Source organism: Piliocolobus tephrosceles, chromosome 6 (assembly GCF_002776525.5).
Source record: "Piliocolobus tephrosceles isolate RC106 chromosome 6, ASM277652v3, whole genome shotgun sequence".
NCBI classification, from domain to species: domain Eukaryota; kingdom Metazoa; phylum Chordata; class Mammalia; order Primates; family Cercopithecidae; genus Piliocolobus; species Piliocolobus tephrosceles.
The window spans coordinates 74,993,212-75,012,319 of record NC_045439.1 but is presented as its reverse complement, the minus strand read 5'-3'; the positions used below and the strand labels follow the sequence as shown (position 1 = coordinate 75,012,319).

The 19,108-nt window shown below is 39.8% G+C and overlaps 1 protein-coding gene across 6 annotated transcripts in view; it reads right to left on the bottom strand.

Annotated features, from left to right (window-relative positions):
* Nucleotides 1–12,228: 12,228 nt before the first annotated feature.
* FAM214A (family with sequence similarity 214 member A) overlaps nucleotides 12,229–19,108 on the bottom strand; it is a 131,207-nt gene continuing 124,327 nt past the window's right edge. For 3 of the 6 annotated variants that reach the window (XM_023227134.2, XM_023227132.2, XM_023227133.2), the window contains exons 11-13: nucleotides 19,017–19,085; nucleotides 16,592–16,791; nucleotides 12,243–13,221 (exon numbers count right to left, since the gene is read on the bottom strand). In XM_023227134.2, coding sequence (XP_023082902.2) covers nucleotides 13,068–13,221; nucleotides 16,592–16,791; nucleotides 19,017–19,085 — 423 coding nt within the window. In that variant the 3' untranslated portion in view covers nucleotides 12,243–13,067. Of the gene's footprint in view, nucleotides 13,222–16,591; nucleotides 16,792–18,921; nucleotides 19,086–19,108 lie in introns of all 6 variants that reach the window. The other 3 variants (XM_023227131.2, XR_002734715.2, XM_023227135.2) reach the window with 3 other exon arrangements.

Sequence of the window (19,108 nt, the reverse complement as noted above, 5' to 3'; positions counted from 1 at the left end):
TTTCTACGTGGAACCGCCTTTCCCCGCCCTTTCCTGCTCACTGTAGCCCCCTCGTTCTAGGAGCTTTTTATTTTAGTCTTTCTACTCAACCATCCTCGCCTAGGTCTGTTCTCCTCGCTCTCCGCTCTGTAGCCACACAAGCTGTCTTTTGGGCACGCCAAAGCTCCTTCCTCCATTCTGCCACGCCTTCACATCTCCAGTCCTATGTCTCTGCCTCAGAACCTTTCCTTCCTAAACCCCTACACTAGGCCAGAGCCACCTCTTAAAGGCCGTCACAGCTCTGTACAGTTCCTCAACAACACGAACTGTATCATTAGACAATTGTCGTGACTTTAGGTCACCTTTCCTGCTCAGATAAGCCACACCAGGGCAGGGATCTCGTCTGTAATTACTTATATTTTACTCTGAGGGTCCAGCACTTCTTGGATACCTAACGAAGGAATTCAGATTCATTTGTCCACTCCCAGGGGGTCCACTCCCACAAGCTTACTGAAACTGCTAGCATCGAGCTCCCCCAATGACTCTTTCATTTGCCAAGCCCTGCGGCTTCATATTGAATCCTCATTCTACTTGATATCTGAATTTACTGGCAATGTTTGTCGGTTCCAACAAAATGTCCCTCAGAAACTTGGAAATAAGATTGCCCTCAAAGAGTTAAACTAGTAGAAAACCACAGAAAATGAATGCAATTCTGGGGGCAGGGAAGCAATCGAAAGACCCTAAGTGGCTGGATAAGGAATTTGGAGACCATCGAAACTCAGCCAGGATGTAGAATCTCAGACAGGAAGAATTGCACTGGAATTGCAACTAGAAAAACAAAAAGAGTTAATATTGCACTCCTTTTGGAGAAATGAAGGAAGGTGTTTGTCAGCCAAGGAAGTATTGAAAGTAAAATGGTTCAGTAGGCCAACTGTTTGACAAAGATCCCCCTTAAGAATGTCTCACGCTGGGCTAGCTGAGAAACTATAAGATCAACGACATATTTGTTCTCATTCTATACTCACAAAGTAATATACTGAAAATTTGCCTTTCCCTTAAGCAGAACTGCGGAGAGAAAGAAGAATGCACTAGTTAGGCCAACTGGAGCATTTAACAATTGTATTTTTATTAATAAATTGACTGGCATTCTAGTATATGTCCTATATCAATGTATTTGTGAACTTGGGTTAAAATCTGATAGACATACACTTATGATGAAACGCAGCCTCAAGAAAATTGGCTGTGGCCGGGCACGGTGGCTCACTCGTAATCCCAGCACTTTGGGAGGCCAAGGCGGGCAAATCACTTGAGCTCAGGAGTTCAAGACCAGCCTGGCCAACATGGCGAATCTCTGTCTCTACAAAAAGAAAAAAAAAGTTTTTTTTTTTTTTTCTTTTTCTTTTTCAGACAGATCACCCAGGCTGGAGTGCAATGGTGCAATCTTGGCTCACTGCAACCTCTGCCTCCTGGGTTTGAGCAATTCTGCCTCAGCCTCCCAAGTAGCTGGGATTACAGTTGCCCACCACCACACCCAGATAATTTTTTGTATTTTTAGTAGAGACAGGGTTTCGCCATGTTGTTCAGGCTGGTCTCGAACTCCTGGCCTCAAGTGATCTACCCGCCTTGGCCTCCCAAAGTGCTGGTATTATAGATGTGAGCCACCACACCTGGTCTTTTTTTTTTAATTGGCTATGTGACCTTGGATAAAAAGAATCTCTTTCTGATAGTGACACTCGCAGGAGGGGAAGTTTGAATTTCTGGAGGGCAGACTTTGGTCAAATGGGAGAATTCACCATGGGCAACGCTCCACTATGAGGACTGCCTGGAAAGTCATTCTTTCCCAACTAATGCCACTCTGCATCATTATGAACCTTAATGTGTAAAATGGCACACTGGTCCCCAGCACCCTGTTTCTCAAAACTCCCTTCTCTTGATCTCCAGGATACTATTGTCTCATGGATTTCCTCCTACTTGACCTCCCTGTTGAATCTTAACCTGCCTCTTAATGGCAGGATTCTAACAGTTCTGTCCTTGGATCACCTTCTCTTCTAGGTTTACACAGCCTCCAGGAAATAACTTCCACCTTCATAGCTTTTTTTCTTTTTTGAGACAAAGTGTCACTCTGCCACCCAGGCTGGGGTGCAGTGGCACGATCTCAGCTCACTGCAATCTGCCTCCTAGGTTCAAGTGATTCTCCTGCCTCAGCTTTCCAAGTAGCTGGGACCACAGGCACATGCCACCATGCCTGGCTAATTTTTGTATTTTTTAGTAATTGTAGGCCAGGTGTGGTGGCTCACACCTGTAATCCCAGCACTTTGGGAGGCTGAGGTGGGTGGATCACGTGAGGTCAGGGGTTCGAGACCAGCCTGGCCAACATGGTAAAACCCTGTCTCTACTAAAAATACAAAAATTAGCTGGGCATGGTGGTGGGCACCTGTAATCCCAGCTACTCGGGAGGCTGAGGCAAGAGAATTGCTCAAACCTAGGAGGTGGAGGTTGCAGTGAGCTGAGATCACATCACTGCACTCCAGCCTGGGTGACAAGAGCGAAACTGTCTCAAATAATACTACTAATAATAATTTGTAAAGACGGGGTGTTGCTTTCTTGGCCAGGCTGGTCTCAAACTCCTGGCCTCAAGTGCTCTGCCTGCCTCAGCCTCCCGAACTGCTGGGATTACAGACTTGAGCCACTGGGCCCACTGGACATTCAGTTTCAACTGCCATCTAGGGATATTTTCTTTTTTGGGGCTTCATTTTATTGTACTTCTAGATACTGCGTTTTTCACAAATTGAAGGTTTCTGGCAACCCTGCCCTCAGCCTCTATAGGCGCCATTTCTCCAACACCATGTGCTCACTTTGTGTCTGTGTGTAACATTTGGGTAATTCTTGCAATATTTCAAACTTTTTCATTATTATTACATCTATTATAGTGATCTGTGATCAGTTATCTTTGATATTACTATTGTAATTTTGGGGGAGTACCACAAACCACTCCCAAATAAGACAGTGAACTTAACCGATAAATGTGTGTGCTCTGACTGCTCCACCAACCAGCATTCCCCTGTCTCTCTCTCCTTGGGCCTCCCTATCCCCTGAGACACAACAGTATTGAAATTAGGCCAAATAGTAACCCTACAATGGCCTCTCAGTGTTCAAGTGAAAGGAAGAGTTGCATATCTCTTCCTTTAAATCAAAGGCTAGAAATGGCCAGGTGCGGTGGCTCATGCCTATAATCCCTGCATTTTGAGAGGCTGGGGCTGGTGGATTGCTTGAGCCCAGGAGTTTGAAACCAGCCTTGGCAATATGGTAAACTTCATCTCTACCAAAAATACAAAAATTAGCCAGTCTCATAACCTGATCTCTAAATAAACAAATAAATAGATTAAAATTTTTTTAAAGGCTGGAAATGATTAAGCTTAGTGAGGAAGGCATGTCAAAAGCTGAGACAGCCAAAAACTAGGCCTTTTGTGCCAAAGAGTTAGCCAAGTTATGAATGCACAGGAAAAGTTATTGAAGGAAATTGAAAGTGCTACTCCTGTGAACACATGAATGATATGAAAACGAGACAGCCTTATTGCTGATATAGTCCAAGTGTTAGTGATCTGTATAGAGAGCAAACCAGCCACAACACTCCTTTAAGCCAAAGCCTAATCCAGAGCAAGGGCTTAACTGTCTTCAATTCTATGAAGTCTCAGAGAGGTGAGGAAGCTGCAGAAGAAAAGTTTGAAGCTAGCAGAGGTGAGTTCATGAAGTTTAAAGAAAGAAGTCATCTTCATAACATAAAAGTATAAGGTAAAGTAGAAAGTGCTGATGGAGGAGCTGCAGCAAGTTACCCAGAAGATCTAGCTAAGCTAATTGACGAAGGGGGCTACAGTGAGCAACAGATTTTCAGTGTGGACAAAACGACTTTCTGTTGGAAAATGTCATCCAGGACTTTCATACTGGAGAGAAGTCAATGCCTGACTTCGAAGCTTCAAAAGACAGGCTGACTCTCTCCTTAGGGGCTACTGCAGCTGGTGACTTTAAGCTGAAGCCAATGCTCATTTACTATTCTGAAAATCCTAGGGTTCTAAATCTGCTCTACCTGTGCTCTGTAAATGGAACCACAAAGCCTGGATAACAGCACATCTGTTTAGAACATGGTTTAGTTTGGTTTAGTTAATATTTTAAGCTCACTATTGAGACCTACTGCTCAGAAAGAAAAAAAATCCTTTCAAAATATTATAGCTCATTAACAATGCACTTTCCTAAGAGCCCTGAAGGAGGTGTACAAGGAGATTAATGTGTTTTCATGCGTTCTAACACAACATCCATCTTGTGGCTCATAGATCAAGGAATAATTTCAACTTTCAAGTCTATTTTTTTTTCTTTGAGATGCAGTCTTGCTCTGTTGCCCAGGCTGGAATGCAGTGGGTGCAATCTCAGCTTACTGCAGCCTCTGCCTCTTGGGTTCCAGCGTTTTTCCTGCCTCAGCATCCTGGGTAGCTGGGATTTGCAGGCACTTGCCACCATGCCTGGCTAATTTTTTAATTTTTAGTAGAGACGGGGTTTTGCCATGTTGACCAGGCTGGTTTCGAACTCTTGACCTTAGGTGATCCGCCTGCCTTGGCCTCCCAAAGTGCTTCAAGTCTTAATGGGAAATCCATTTTGTAAAGCTATAGCTGTCATATACAGTGATTCGTCTTATAGATGTGGGAAAAACTAAACTGAAAACCTTCTGGAAAGAATTCACCATTCTAGATGCTATTAAGAACATTTGTGATTCAAGGGAGCAGGTCATTGTATCAACATTAACAGAAATTTGGAAGAAGTTAATTCCAACCCCCATGGATGACTTTGAGGTATTCAAGACTTCAGTGGAGGAAGTAACTGCGGATGTGACAAAAAGAGCAAGAGAACTACAAGTGGAACTTGACAATGTGACTGAATTACTGCAATATCATGATAAAATTTGAATGGATGAAGAATTGCTTCTTATGGATGAGCAAAGTAACTGGTTTCTTCAGATGGAATTTACTCCTGATAAAGATGCTGTGAATGTTGTTGAAATGACAACAAAAACTTCATTCATACTCATTACCAACCTCTCTTCATCCTCCTCTCCCCACTTCCTTCGCAGCTTCTGGTAATCACCATTCCTCTCTCTACCTCCATGAGATCCACTTTTTTTTTTTAGCTCCCATATGAATGAGAACATGCTACATTTGACTTCCTCTGTCTGTTTTATTTCACTGAATATAATGACCCCAAATTCCATCCAGTTGCTGCAAATGACAGAATTTCATTCTTTTTTTATGGCTGAATAATATTCCATTATGTATGTATACTACATTTTCTATACCTATTCATCCATTGATGTACACCTAGGTTGACTCTGTATCTTGGCTATTGTGAATAATGCTGCAGTAAACATGGGAGTGCAGATATCTCTTTGACACATTGATTTCCTTTCTTTCCTCCTTCTTCTTCTTCTTCTTCTTCTTCTTCTTCTTCTTCTTCTTCTTCTTCTTCTTCTTCTTCTTCTTCTTCTTCTTCTTCTTCTTCTTCTTTTTTTTTTTTTTTGAGACAGAGTCTCACTCTGCCAACCCAGGCTGGAATGCAGTGGCTTACTGCAACCTGTGTCTCCTGGGTTCAAGCGATTCTTGTGCCTCAGCCTCCTGAGTAACTGGGATTACAGGATGCACCACCACACCTGATTAATTTTTAGACAGGGTTTCACCAGGCTGGTCTCGAACTCCTCATGACCTCAAGTGATCCACCTACCTTGTCCTCCCGAAGTGCTGAGATTACAGGTATGAGTCACTGTACTTGGCCAAGGATCTGAATTCTTTTCTTTTTTTTTTAAATAAAAACTTTTTTTTTTTTTTTTTTTGAGACAGAGTCTTACTTGGTTGTCCAGGCTGGAGTGCAGTGGTGTGATCTTGGCTCACTACAACCTCTGCCTCCCAGGTTCAAACAATCCTCCCACCTCAGCCTCCCAAGTAGCTGGGATTACAAGTGTGTGCCACCACGCATAGCTAATTTTGTAGTTTTTTGTAGACAGAGTCTCACTGTGGTGTCCAGGCTGGTTTTGAACTCTGAGCTCAAGTGATCTGCCCACCTTGGCCTCCCAAAGTGCTGGGATTATAGGTGTGAGCCCCTGCACACAGCCATATGTCTTCTTCTGAGAAATGTCCAGTGAGGTCTTTTGTGCATTTTAAAATTGAATTATTTGTTTTTTTGTTTTTTGTTTTTTTTGCTATTGTTTGAGTTCCTTATATATTCAATCTCTTGTTTGATGGAAGTTTGCAAAGTTTGTAGCTTCTCTTGTCTTCATTTGTTTACTCTGCTATGCAGAAGATTTTTAGCTTGATGTAATCCCACTTGTCTATTTTTGCTTTTGTTGCCTATGCTTTTTTTGTTTGTTTCTTTTAGAGATAGGGCCTCGCTCTGTCACCCAGGCTGGAGTGCCATGGTGCCATCTCAGCTCACTGCAACCTCCGCCTCTCGGGTTCAAGCAATTCTCCTGCCTCAGCCTTCCCAGTAGCTGGGATTACAGGCATGAGCCACCGTGCCTGGCTAATTTTTGTATTTTCAGTAGAGATGGGGTTTCACCATGTTAGTCAGACAGGTCTCAAACTCCTGACCTCAGGTGATCTGCCCATCTCGGCCTCCCAATATGCTGGGATTACAGGCATGAGCCACTGTGCCCGACCTGTTGTCTGTGCAACACCTGTTGAGGTGTTACCTAAAAAGTCTTTGCCCAGACCAATGTCCTGGAGCATTTACCCAATGTGTTTTTTTAGTAGTTTTAGGTCTTACATTTAAATCTTTAATCCATTTGACTTGATTTTTGTATATGGTGAATGATAAGGATTTAATTTCATTCTTCTATATATGGATATCATTTTCCCAGCACCATTTACTAGAGAAACTGTCCTTTCCCCACTGTATGTTCTGGGAATCTTTGTCAAAAATGGGTTGGCTGTGTATTTGTTTCTGGGTTCTTTATTCTGTTCCTTTGGTCTATGTGTCTGTTTTTATGCCAATACTATTCTGTTTTGGTTACTATAGTTTTGTAGCACAATTTGGGTAGTATAGACATTTTAACAATATTAACTGTTCCAATCCATGAGCAAGGGATAGCTCATGGTGTGTTCTCTTCAATTTCTTTCATCAGTGTTTTATAAATTTCCTCATAGAGGTCTTTCACTTCTTTGCTTAAATTTATTCCTAGGTATTTTACTTTTTTTGTAGCTATTGTAAATGTAATTGCTTTCATTTTCAGATTGATTGCTACAACAAAAGGTTTTAAAATATTATATAAACTTAGCTCATAAAGCAGTGGCCAGATTTGAGAGGACTGACTCCAATTTTGAAACAAGTTCTATTGTGGGTAGGTAAAATGCTATCAAACAGCATTGCATGCTACAGAGAAATCTTGTGTGAAAGGAAGAGTCAATTGATGAGAAACTTCATTGATGTCTATTTTAAGAAATTCCCACAGCCACTCCAACCTTCAGCAACCACTACCCTGACCAGTTGGCAGCCATCAACATCAAGGCAAGATCCTCCACCAGCAAAGATTATGACTTCTTGAGGGCTCAGACGATTGTTAGTATTTTTTAGCAATAGATAAATTTTTTTTTTTTTTTTGAGATAAGGTCTCACATTGTCACCCAGGCTGGAGTTCAGAGGTGCCATCATAGGCCACTGTAACCTTGAACTCCTGGGCTCAAGTGACAATAAACTATTTTTTATTTTTATTTCTTTTAGAGACAGGGTCTCACTTGTCACCAAGGCTGGAGTGATCTTGGCTCACTGTAACCTCGAACTCTTGGCATCAAGTGATTTACCTGTCTCAGCTTCCCAAAGTGCTTGGATTACAGGTGTGAACCACCATGCCCAACCCCATCATCTGTTTTTTGTTTAGGGTGTGTTTTTAGACATGATGCTATTGCATACTTTTTAGACATGATGCTATTGCACACTTCTAAGGTATAATATAGTATAAATGTAACTTTTTAAAATTATTATTTTGAGGGGAGTTTCGCTCTCGTTGCCCAGGCTGGAGTACAATGGCATGATCTCAGCTCACTGCAACCTCCGCCTGTCGGGTTCAACTGATTCTCCTGCCTCAGCCTCCCAAGTAGCTGGGATTACAGGCATGCGCCACCATGCCTAATTTTTTTGTATTTAGTAGAGATGGGGTTTCACCATGTTAGTCAGGCTGGTCTTGAACTCCTGACCTCAGGTGATCCACCTGTCTCAGCCTCCCAAAGTGCTGGGATTACAGAGTGCACCACTGGGCTCAGCCAAATGTAACTTTTATATGCACTGGAAATAAAAAAATGTGTATGACTTACTTTATTGTTGTGGTCTGGAACCAAACCTGCAACATCTCCAAGGTATGTGTGTATTCTAGATTAGTGCCATCTCATAGCACTTTGTGTGATGGAACTGTTCTATATGTGTGCTCTCAAATACAGTAGCCACTAGCTACATATGACTATTGAGCATTTGAAATGTAACTAGGGAAACCAAGGAATTGAATTTTTAATTAATTCTATTAGCTGTAGGGAATAGAATCATGGAGTGACCCTTTAGACAGAGATTCTCATTAAGTTTGGGGCAAGGTCCAACAACTGATGTTTAACCAAAGTTCCTCTGGTGACTCTGAGGCATACATGCACAAAATATTTTTTTGATTTGGAACTTGATAGGTGTATAAAAGCTTTAAAAAGAACAGGGTTCCTTTTGAGGTTTAGTTGGCCTAGTTCAAGAGTTTATAGGAGTAAGGAGATGAAGTAATGTCTCCCTCCATTCAATCCTCAAACAATTGAGAGAGGAAGTCCACCTGCATCATCAGAGTGTAGCAAACACCAAGAACAGAACACATTTTGAATGAGAGGAAGAGACTGGAAAATCAACTCAGGGAAACCAAGTGAGATACTGAACACCAAAAATCCTGGGATGAATAGTGATTTCTGTGAGCAAAGCCCAGAGATTATTAACTGAATAAACAGGTCAGATAACTGTAAACAGCAGTTTCAACAACTTGCGTGTTGAAAGTGGAACTTAGAAAGTGGATGATCCCACTTCTCTAGACTTAGTGGTTGGAACAGGAAAATTTTGAATAAATTAAAAATAAAGGGCTGGGTGTGGTGGCTCACGCCTGTAATCCCAGCACTTTGGGAGGCAGAGGTGAGTGGATCACTTGAGGTCAGGCGTTTGAGACCAGCCTGGCCAACATGGTGAAACCCTGTCTCTATTAAAAATACAAAAATTAGCTGGGCATGGTGGTGGTGCCCAGCTACTCAGGAGGCTGAGGCAGAAGAATCAATTGAACCTGCGAGGCAAAGGTTGCAGTGAGCCAAGATCATGCCACTGCACTCCAGCCTGGGTGACAGAGCGAGACTCCATCTCAAAAAACAAAACAAAACAATACAGTGAACGATAGGGTAAAAGGGGATCTGGAAGAGACTTGAAAAACTGAATCTTTACCTCATGCCTCCTGACAGTATATTACGTTGAATAGCGTCTGAGTTGCATTAGGATATTCATTCCCAAAGTTGTAGGTTTTAAAAAAATTGGACACTTGAGGTAGGCATTTCCTTACTATACCTCACTTACTATGTGGAAAATATTATCTTTACTTCCAAGAATATTGATGGAAAGTATATTTCTGGTGGAAAAATATAATGGAAATGAGGAAAAAAGGCAAAATGTCAGTGTAGTAGAGTGAAAACGACACTCTGTAACCCAGATTTGAATTCTGGTTCTTCTACTTATTGCCAGTATGACCTTGGGCAAGCTTCAAACCCCCTTTTCACTGGAGAATAACTGTAAAATTTTCACTCTTTTTCTGAAGCATGGTTTTTAAGGACTCAGTGACATATAAACTGCCTGTACAATGCCTAGCACATTGCAAGCATTCATATGTTCTCTTCCTTCTCCCCATGTCCACATTTTTGCCGTATCTCCCACAGATAGCCTATGATGGAGTAGAATGGGCTAATTCCAGTGCTATATAGGGATAGTCTAGGGATTTAGAGTTAATGCTCACCAATATGAAAAGCCTACTTCCATTTAGATTGATCCTGTTTTCCTAGGTCTAGCAAACCATATGGTGTATCACATACCAAATTTTCAGCAGTCACCAGCCCTGTTAAAGCAGTAGCTGCAAAGATCAACTTGAGGGAGGGGACTTTTTCATTTACTTTATATACTTATATGGTGTGAACATTTTTTATAATAGACATGTATTTTATAAATTAAGTCAGAAAAGAATCACCACTTTATTCACAAAGTTAATTAGGAAAGAAAGAGTGAGGATTTCAAAGATGAAGCCTTTGAAGGAGAAATTTTCCCCTTCGTTAGCCCTCAGGGAATGACAGATCTGGTGAGGGAAAATGAAAATGGCAAGAGGGGAGAAACTTCTGTTGGGTATTTTCCAGCTAGACCTCATTTCATCACTTCGATTTTAATTCTCATGACAGATTTTAGCATTGTAATCGAAGAAAATTTCCAAAGGTTATTTGTGATCCATAGTTCCTTTTTTTTTTTTCTTGAGACGGAGTCTCACTCTGTCACCCAGCCTGGAGTGCAGTGGCGCATTCTCGGCTCACTGCAAGCTCTGCCTCCCAGGTTCACGCCATTCTCCTGCCTCAGCCTCCAGAGTAACTGGGACTACAGGCATGCGTCACCACGCCTGGCTAATTTTTTTTTTTTTTTTAGTAGAGACGGGGTTTCACCATGTTGGGCCAGGTTGGTCTCCATCTCCTGACATCATGATCCGCCCGCCTTGGCCTCCCAACCGTAGTTCCTTTTTAAAGGGAGTTATCAGTTATGACTCATTTTATTGATCTGCAACACTGCCAACTGGGCCTGCAGTAAGATCTCTAGTATCTATCACAGGTTAACAATGTTGGTTGTCTGCTGGTGTCTTTCTGTGCATGCCAACACTCAACTGTTATATAATCTAGTGATATAATTGAATACAGATAATAGAGATGTGGTAATGCCTTGGCCTATAACTACACAAGGGTAGAAAAAGAACCAGTGTGATAGAGATAATGCGAGGGCAAGTGAGAACAGACGCTGGGTAATTTTACCTCACAGAGGAAAAACATAAGTGAAAAAGGCCCTAAGAAGTAGAGGAGCAAAAGGTCAGCACGTGCTTGCTCTGCACAAACTTACCAGGAAGAAAGCACAGGATGCACCCAGGTGTTCCATTCAACTTCAAAGTTTCTAAAAACTGCTCAGAAAGGTTGGAAGACCATGTACTAGAAAGAATCCCGGAAAGACTGCAGTGTGGTATCCATGCAAAAAGACACCTGCACACAAGTATGTGACTATTTTTTGGGTAAACTTTACTGGAGAGGTCAAAAAAGAAATTTAAAAATGTTTTTGATGTTTTCCAAGTTTTATATACAATTATCAATATTGACTTTTACCACATGCATATCTAGATTTATATATTGAAATACTTATTTCAAGAATTAGATAACAGAATTTAAGAAGAGAAGGCACATTAATCATACTCTCGCCACATTTTCTCAATCACAAAGACCTGGAAACATTAGGGGATTCCTGGAGTCAGTTCCATCAGATACCATTAGAGCTGGGACTACAATCCAAACCTTTGGGTCCTTGTCCCATCTGTTTTCCACACAGTCTAAAGATTGAAAACAATCTTCATAAATTTGCACCACTGAAATATATATTTTTTAGCTTTATGGAATATAAACAGCCTTTTTAAACTGATATTTTAAAAGAAATATATTAAGAGGTATCTGCTTGCCATTCCACAGTCTGCTGGCCTGCAGCCACACACTCATCACCTGGACAGATAGATTCTCTTAAGCAGTCTGTCTAATGCCTGGGTCCGAAAGTAGACTTTCCCCTTTCCCAATTCCAGACTGCTTACCAGGTTCTAGATTCCCAAGTCTCCTGGGTCTGGCCTACTTGAGTGGTATGTTTTTTTAACTTGCAGTCATAGATTTCTACCAGCATTCCTAGTATTTTTGCCTTGTTATTTAATCTGCTGTTGCCCACTGTCTGAGCACAAACATCTAAAAACCACCCTGTTTATTCCAAGGGTGTTGGAAGACAGACTTTTGATGTGCTTAGTGATAAACTGGGAACAAGACTCAAGACATCTTCCCCCTCCCTCTTTGCAGCTGTACAGCTAGAATGAAAATGCCTAATGGCTAATTCACTCAATCACATAAATGTCTCATCTACAAATAAAAGCCAAGTACACGTTTCTTAGTTTTTTTTGCATATATTTACAATATAAATACTAATTTGTTTCCAAAGTACATATTTTTTTAACAGTTTGAGAAAATTATCCAGCATAGGACAGTAATTTAATGTAAAGACTCTATAGCAGTGATTAAGGAAAAATAGAACTGTTTGGGGGATAAGGAATCCTGGCTATGAATGGGCATGATGATCTGAACTTGCAAAGGGAATGTGAAGCAGCTTAGTCCACATTGCACTGCTAATACAATAGGTTAAAGGGCTACTGTGTGAGATAGCAACCTGGATATGGTGTTATAAAAACTAAACATGAGAGATATAAGAAGTACACATGCTTGCATAGTGTGTTAATTTTAAAGAAGCTCAACATTTTATTCTCATTTTCAATAACTTAAATGAACAGCACTTAACACATCACACAAAATTAAAGACTTGTGCATATATTTCAGATTTCAACATTAATGTCAAAAATACATAGTATGATTTTACATAGGATTTGTGCTACATTAGAACACTAGAGACAAACATCACTTGAGTATTAAGGAAAACATTAAATATTAAATAACTGAGAAATAAAATGTGTAAACACTAACCTAACTGGGGGTTTTGCTATTGCAACACGTCCAATGAAGTGGTTTCAACAGTACAAAAAGTATCAGGACATGAGTTTTTCCAGTCTACATGGAATATATGGATTTCATTTCAGGAATCCTTTCATAAAAACTGGTCCAGGATAACGGGAGAGGATCCACTCTCCTGATTGTTAATTTGGTACACTCCATTCTATGCTAATTTTTACTTGCAAACTTGGGTACTGAGTAAATACTTTAAATCATCACTCCTTATCAACATCTTGGTGAAAACTGAGGGTTTGTTGGTGATTCAGTGTAAGATTTGAGTTCATATGCAGCACCGCTATCAACCTCCATTGACTTTCTAGAGAACAGGAGCCGTACATCTCTATGGAGGTAGATCTTTCCAGATTTAGAACTCTGGAACCTAAACAAATAAACAAAATATAAAACATTTCAGAGAATGAGTTTTTAAAATAAACTAGAATAATTAAAATTTGAAAGCAGGAAGAACTAATCTTGCTACAATATTAGGTCAACACTAACTATTTAACATGATATTTAAGGTCTTTTCTAAAGACCAAAGCATATGCTTTTATTTAAACATTGCTCTCTTACCATTCCCTAAATACCTCATACTCCTTTTCCTTCCCTCAATGCCTGAGATGCTTCTTCCTGTAAATCTTGAGTGTCAAATAGAATGTTACTTTTCCTCCCTGACTCCACAGTACATGCACCTTTCCTCATCTGCAGGTTCACGTGGCAGTTCACTCACATTACTCAATAACATTACATTTGGGCTCTGTAGCCCTGGCATCTTCTAGCTCCATAGACCCATTTCACACAACTTAGCCTCCCATGATTTGGGGTAGATGATAAAAAACTATAATCAACAGTGGCTAGGCTAAGTAAAACCCAGCCACCATCAAAAGTCAAGAGAAAAGTTAGCAGTAAAATGAAAATGGCTATCAAAACCGTATATGAAACTGTTTCTATCCACTGCTAGTATCTGTAACACAGTGCAGGGATTTGGAATCTTCACTCACATTAACTTACCTACCAAATAGACAAACATACCCTGTAGTGCTAACGTCTCTTTGATTTTCCCTTGGCATAGCATAAATACTCTCTGGGTTTGTGGATTTTACTCCTGAACTAGCTGAAAGATGTAGTGGTTACAGCTCTGTATGTTAAAGCAGACTGGCTCTGACTGGGCTCACTCTTCCCTCCTCTCTGCAGTTTTTCACCTTCCCAAACTGAAGGAGAACATTCTTTGGGAAGTATACCGTTTTCCCTAAAAAAGTTTCTTTAAAGTGTCCTGTCATTATGTGGAGATTATAAAAGCTAAGGTGGCTGATTTTTACTCTGGCCAGTATTGGTTACAATTAGCTATGGTTGTTAAACTTCAAGAGGAATGGTGTCAAATGCAAGTTTAACCAGAGAGGGTTGAATCTTTTTCTAGTTTGGGAGGTATTCTCATAGTCTGCAATTTCATACCATGTCATTCATTTATTCACTCATTCATTTATGAGACAGAGTCTTGCTCCTTTGCTCAGGCTGGAGTGCAGTTGCATGATCTCAGCTCACTACAACTTCTGCCTCCCAGGTTCAAGTAATTCTCCTGCCTCAGCTTCCTGAGGAGCTAGGATTACAGGCGTCCACCACCACACCTGACTAATTTTTGTATTTTTAGTAGAGATAGGGTTTCACCATGTTGGCCAGGTTGGTCTTGAGCTCCTGACCTCAGGTGATCGCCCCCCTCGGCCTCCCAGAGTGCTGGGATTATAGGTGTGAGCCATCGCGCCTGGCCATACCATGTTTTTTAAAAACAGTTTTCCAAGTCTGTTTTTCATAGAGTTTTCATTCCCACAATCTGTGTAACATTTCTCATGTGGCTTACAGGTAGTATTAGGTTTGGTTTAAATACATTATGCTGGCTGAACATGTCTTTTTGCATACAGAACAACAGGCAGAAGACTGAGATGAAAGAACTAATTAAATAGTGCTTTGGGAAGAATAATTAACAGACTTTCATGTATGGGACTTGAGTGTACAGCTCGCTGCTTTTTCACTCCAGATCACCACTGCAAGGCATATATAAAGAAAGATAGCAGGTGGTCACCATCAGCAATAACAGATTGAAGAAGTCTTCTGCCTGGACCCGAGATGAAAGCTGACTCCTCCTGATGAGTAACACTCCTTACTATAAGGAGTCTAAGATAAACATCACTGATGTGACTGAGGACTTTCTATGGAAGGGATCAGAAAATTACTAGAAACAGAGTTACAGGCAAAAGTCTACTGAGCCCTCTTTTAACCAATCAATTCGCTCATTGATCCTGAGAGCTAAACTAGGATTTCAGGGCTGAAAACCTTACCCTGGTATACTGACAACTTTGACCTCAAGAGCAAACAAGTGGCTTCTCACAACCTTGAACCATGAGTTGGGTAGTAAAAGTTAGAGGGAAAGATATTTATAATGGAAGGACTAGAGTATAAGCTCTACGAGAGCAGATTTTTGTCACTGCTGTTTTGCTAGTGTCTAGAAGCACGCCTGGCCCATAAATATCAGTTGAAGAAATGAATGAAGTTTAAGAACTTCTCTTTCCAATACAGTAGCCATTAGCCATATGTGGTTATTGAGCATTTGAAATGTAGCTAGCTCAAATTTAAGTGTAAAATGCATACTTGATTTCAAGGAGTTAGTGATATTAAATATCTCATTGATAATTTTTATATCAGTTATATATTCACATGGTAAAATTTGGATAGGCTGAGCTAAATAAAACATATTCATTTACCTGTTTATTACTTTTTAAACATGGCTATTGAAAAATATAGAATGATTTGGCTGGGCGTGGTGACTCATGCCTGTAATCCCAGCACTTTGGGAGGCGGAGGCGGGTGGATCACGAGGTCAAGAGATTGAGACCATCCTGGCCAACATAGTGAAACCCCGTGTCTACTAAAAATACAAAAATTTAGCTGGGTGTGGTGGTGGGCACCTGTAGTCCCAGCTACTCGGGAGGCTAAGGCAGCAGAATCACTTGAACCCAGGAGGCGGAGGTTGCAGTGAGCCAAGATTGCGCCACTGCACTCCAGCCTGGCAATGGAGTAAGACTCCGTCTCAAAAAAAAAAAAGAAAAAAGAAAAAGAAAAATATAGAATGATTTATATGGCTTGTATTACTTTTTTTTTTTTTTTTTTTTTTGAGATGGAGTCTTACTCTTGTCACCAGGCTGGAGTCCAGTGGTGTGATCTTAGCTCACTGCAACCTCCACCTCCCGGGTTCAAGCGATTCTCTTGCCTCAGCCTCCTGAGTAGCTGGGATTACAGGAGCCCACCACCACGCCCAGGTAATTTCTGTATTCTTAGTACAGACAGGGTTTCACTATGTTGGCCAGGCTGGTCTCAAACTCCTGAAGATGATCCGCCCACCTCGGCCTCTCAAAGTGCTGGAATTACAGGTGTGAGCCACTGCATCCGGCCCTCGTATTACATTTTTAAATAGTATTCGTTTAGTAAATGTGTTTCATTGCCCTAGATGCATTTGTTTTGGCATAAAATATTTTATATTAAACAGCTATAAATGAAAACTTCCTTAATTCAACAAGTAATAACAACCAAAGGAAGGTATGCCATGTACTTTCGGCATCTTGGCACATCATCAAGAGTCCCCAAGCTAAGCAAAGTCCCAAGGGACACTGGTCTAGTTACAGTTACAGTTTAAAAAAAAAAAAACTAAAAATTTCAGAGTTGTTCTAAAGTAACATTTTCATATTAATTTGAAGCATTACCTCAGATGTATGAGGTAGCGTAATAACCGTTCTTCTGTGTGTCGGATGTTCTCTTTATTAATACTTCTCTTCACTTCTTGTTTAACAGGTACAGAAAAAGTTCTTTGTCGTAGGAATGTCTGATGATTGGCTGGCATATCTCGTAAATCATATATCACAACAAACATCTTCACCACAGTCTTATTAGGATTAAATAAGGTCTGAAGAAACAATATAGAAATTATTCCTTAAAAACAGTGATTTGTTGATGTGACTCAGAATGATTGTGCCAATAATCAAACAAGATTTTAAACAACAATACCACTGAATATAATTCAGTTTCAGGGACTAAAATTAACAAAATTTCAAAAGTTTATGAAATAATATTCAGTATTTTTTAAAAGGTTCAATTTTTTGTTTTACAATAATATAAGCTCCAGTAAAAATCAAAATCTTTAGTCACAAATTTCATATGTATAAATTTTACTCCTTGTTCAGAGGAGTAACTCTAAGGAATAGTTCTACTAGCTTAAGCAAAATACATCCTTATTGGGTTAAAATATTCCAGTTCAATTATTTCAAACATAATAGCTTTGCTAAAGAGTATCAACTTCAAACTTCTCAAAATTGAGTTTTAATTTCTCACATTTTAATACCAAATAGAATATTTCTAATAAAAATACAAGCTCAGTAAAATTAGCATGTTTGATGTCTTAGGGACATGTGATTATTATAAAATTTAAAATAGGTGCTCAAAGAAGAGACTTTTTCCTATCTGAACATTTCCCCAAGTTTAGAAAACAAAGCTCACTAGATCTATTAATATCAGATCTAAAGTAGGCTTAATACTTCATTTACTCATACATGGAATCATTTCAAAATCTGTAGCAAAACTAAGCTTTAAAAAAAATCCTCAATATCATTATAGACCAAAATATGTATCCATGGTGACGACTGAATTAAATTCAATTGTTGCTTGGTTATGAATAATTGAAGGAATATTATTTTTAAAGTACTCATTTTTAAACAAAACCCCAAGCTGCTGATCTGACTTTAACCAAATTACCAACACATCAATAGGTAACTTGGTACCCATGCTTTCAGAAGCTCATCCGTGGCACTGGACATCACTCACTGAATCAAAATGAGAAATATATCAATATCATAATCCAATTTTTGAAATCTAGTGAGTCTTAAGATTAAGGCTAATACATTCAACAACCACACCTCATAAGCCAGGAGTTCAAATCATGTTTATACACAGTTAAACTGTACACGGGATAGAAGACATACCCACATTTCATACTTATAATTAACCACTAAAGTTGGCAGTCTCCAAACAAGAGGTGAATGTGTTACCTCCGAGTTTATACTTCACTATGATCACAACTGACAGCTAGCTTTCTGCTGACCCACACTTTCTCATGAGCTACACAGCCAAAGGCAAGAGAACACTGTCACTTCTTTACTTCAAGAAATTGGTTTACTTGTGGTATTCTTGTGGTAATTCCTCCTCAGTAAAACTTATATAAATATGTATTACTATATATGTGTGTATATATATATACACACACACACGTACACATATTACATAGTTCTGTTTCATTCCTGTGTGATAGGAAATAAATGTACAGACTCCTTGCAGTATTGGAACAATGATGATGAGTAAAAGTGATCTGACAAAGTACTGAACACACTGAGGTCAAAGGTCATAAAAAGGCTTGCTGGATTAGGTCAAATCCTGGGAATGAGGAGCAAGCCTTAGCTAGACTCTCTTTCAGTCTGCAAACTCTGTAATAGATTTGAGGGCTTGCAGGATTATGCTGGGTCAGATCTAGAGTGAACTCAATTTCAAGCTGGCCTTAATATTAGATTCTTCTTCTCAGAACCCTAGACCAGGGATGATGAAAGACTGTTCTGAGATAGGAGGACTCTGAGCCAAAAGATCAATGCCTAGACCAAAAGGAATGATGCCTTCTCTGCCCTGACATCTGTCAGACTATATTTCTGCTTTGTGTGGTCATCTCATTAAATCAATTTTAGAAATTATTAGAAATAAAATAATTTTGTTTCTCAAGTTTTCCTGCCAAAGCAATTCTAATATTTGGGGTCTCCTTTTAAATAGGTTCGTCTCAATCTGGTTTATTAAAAAGAAAGCACCAGTAATATTAGGTTCTAAATATACTGAAAAGAGCCCTATTGAAGTTATGCAAACTGTCATATGCTATTTTTCTTAAGTAGTCACCTTGATTAGCTTATTAATGCTTTCCTTTTATGGAGGTCCCCAAATGGTCATTCCTGGGGCAGAGCAGGGAAACTCCAAACAAAGCTGCAGCCCCACTGTTACTTACCAAAGTTGTTGCAGCAGCAGTAGCAGGAGAAAGGGCTAAGTTCTATATGTATGTGAGAGAATGATTATTGCAATTGTAGGCTATAAAACACATACCACTTGTATTGTTCCTGAAGGAGGTACTCGATAACCCCTTTTACCAAGGGACTCTAAAGTAATCACACCCTTTAAATAAAAGAAGACAAATT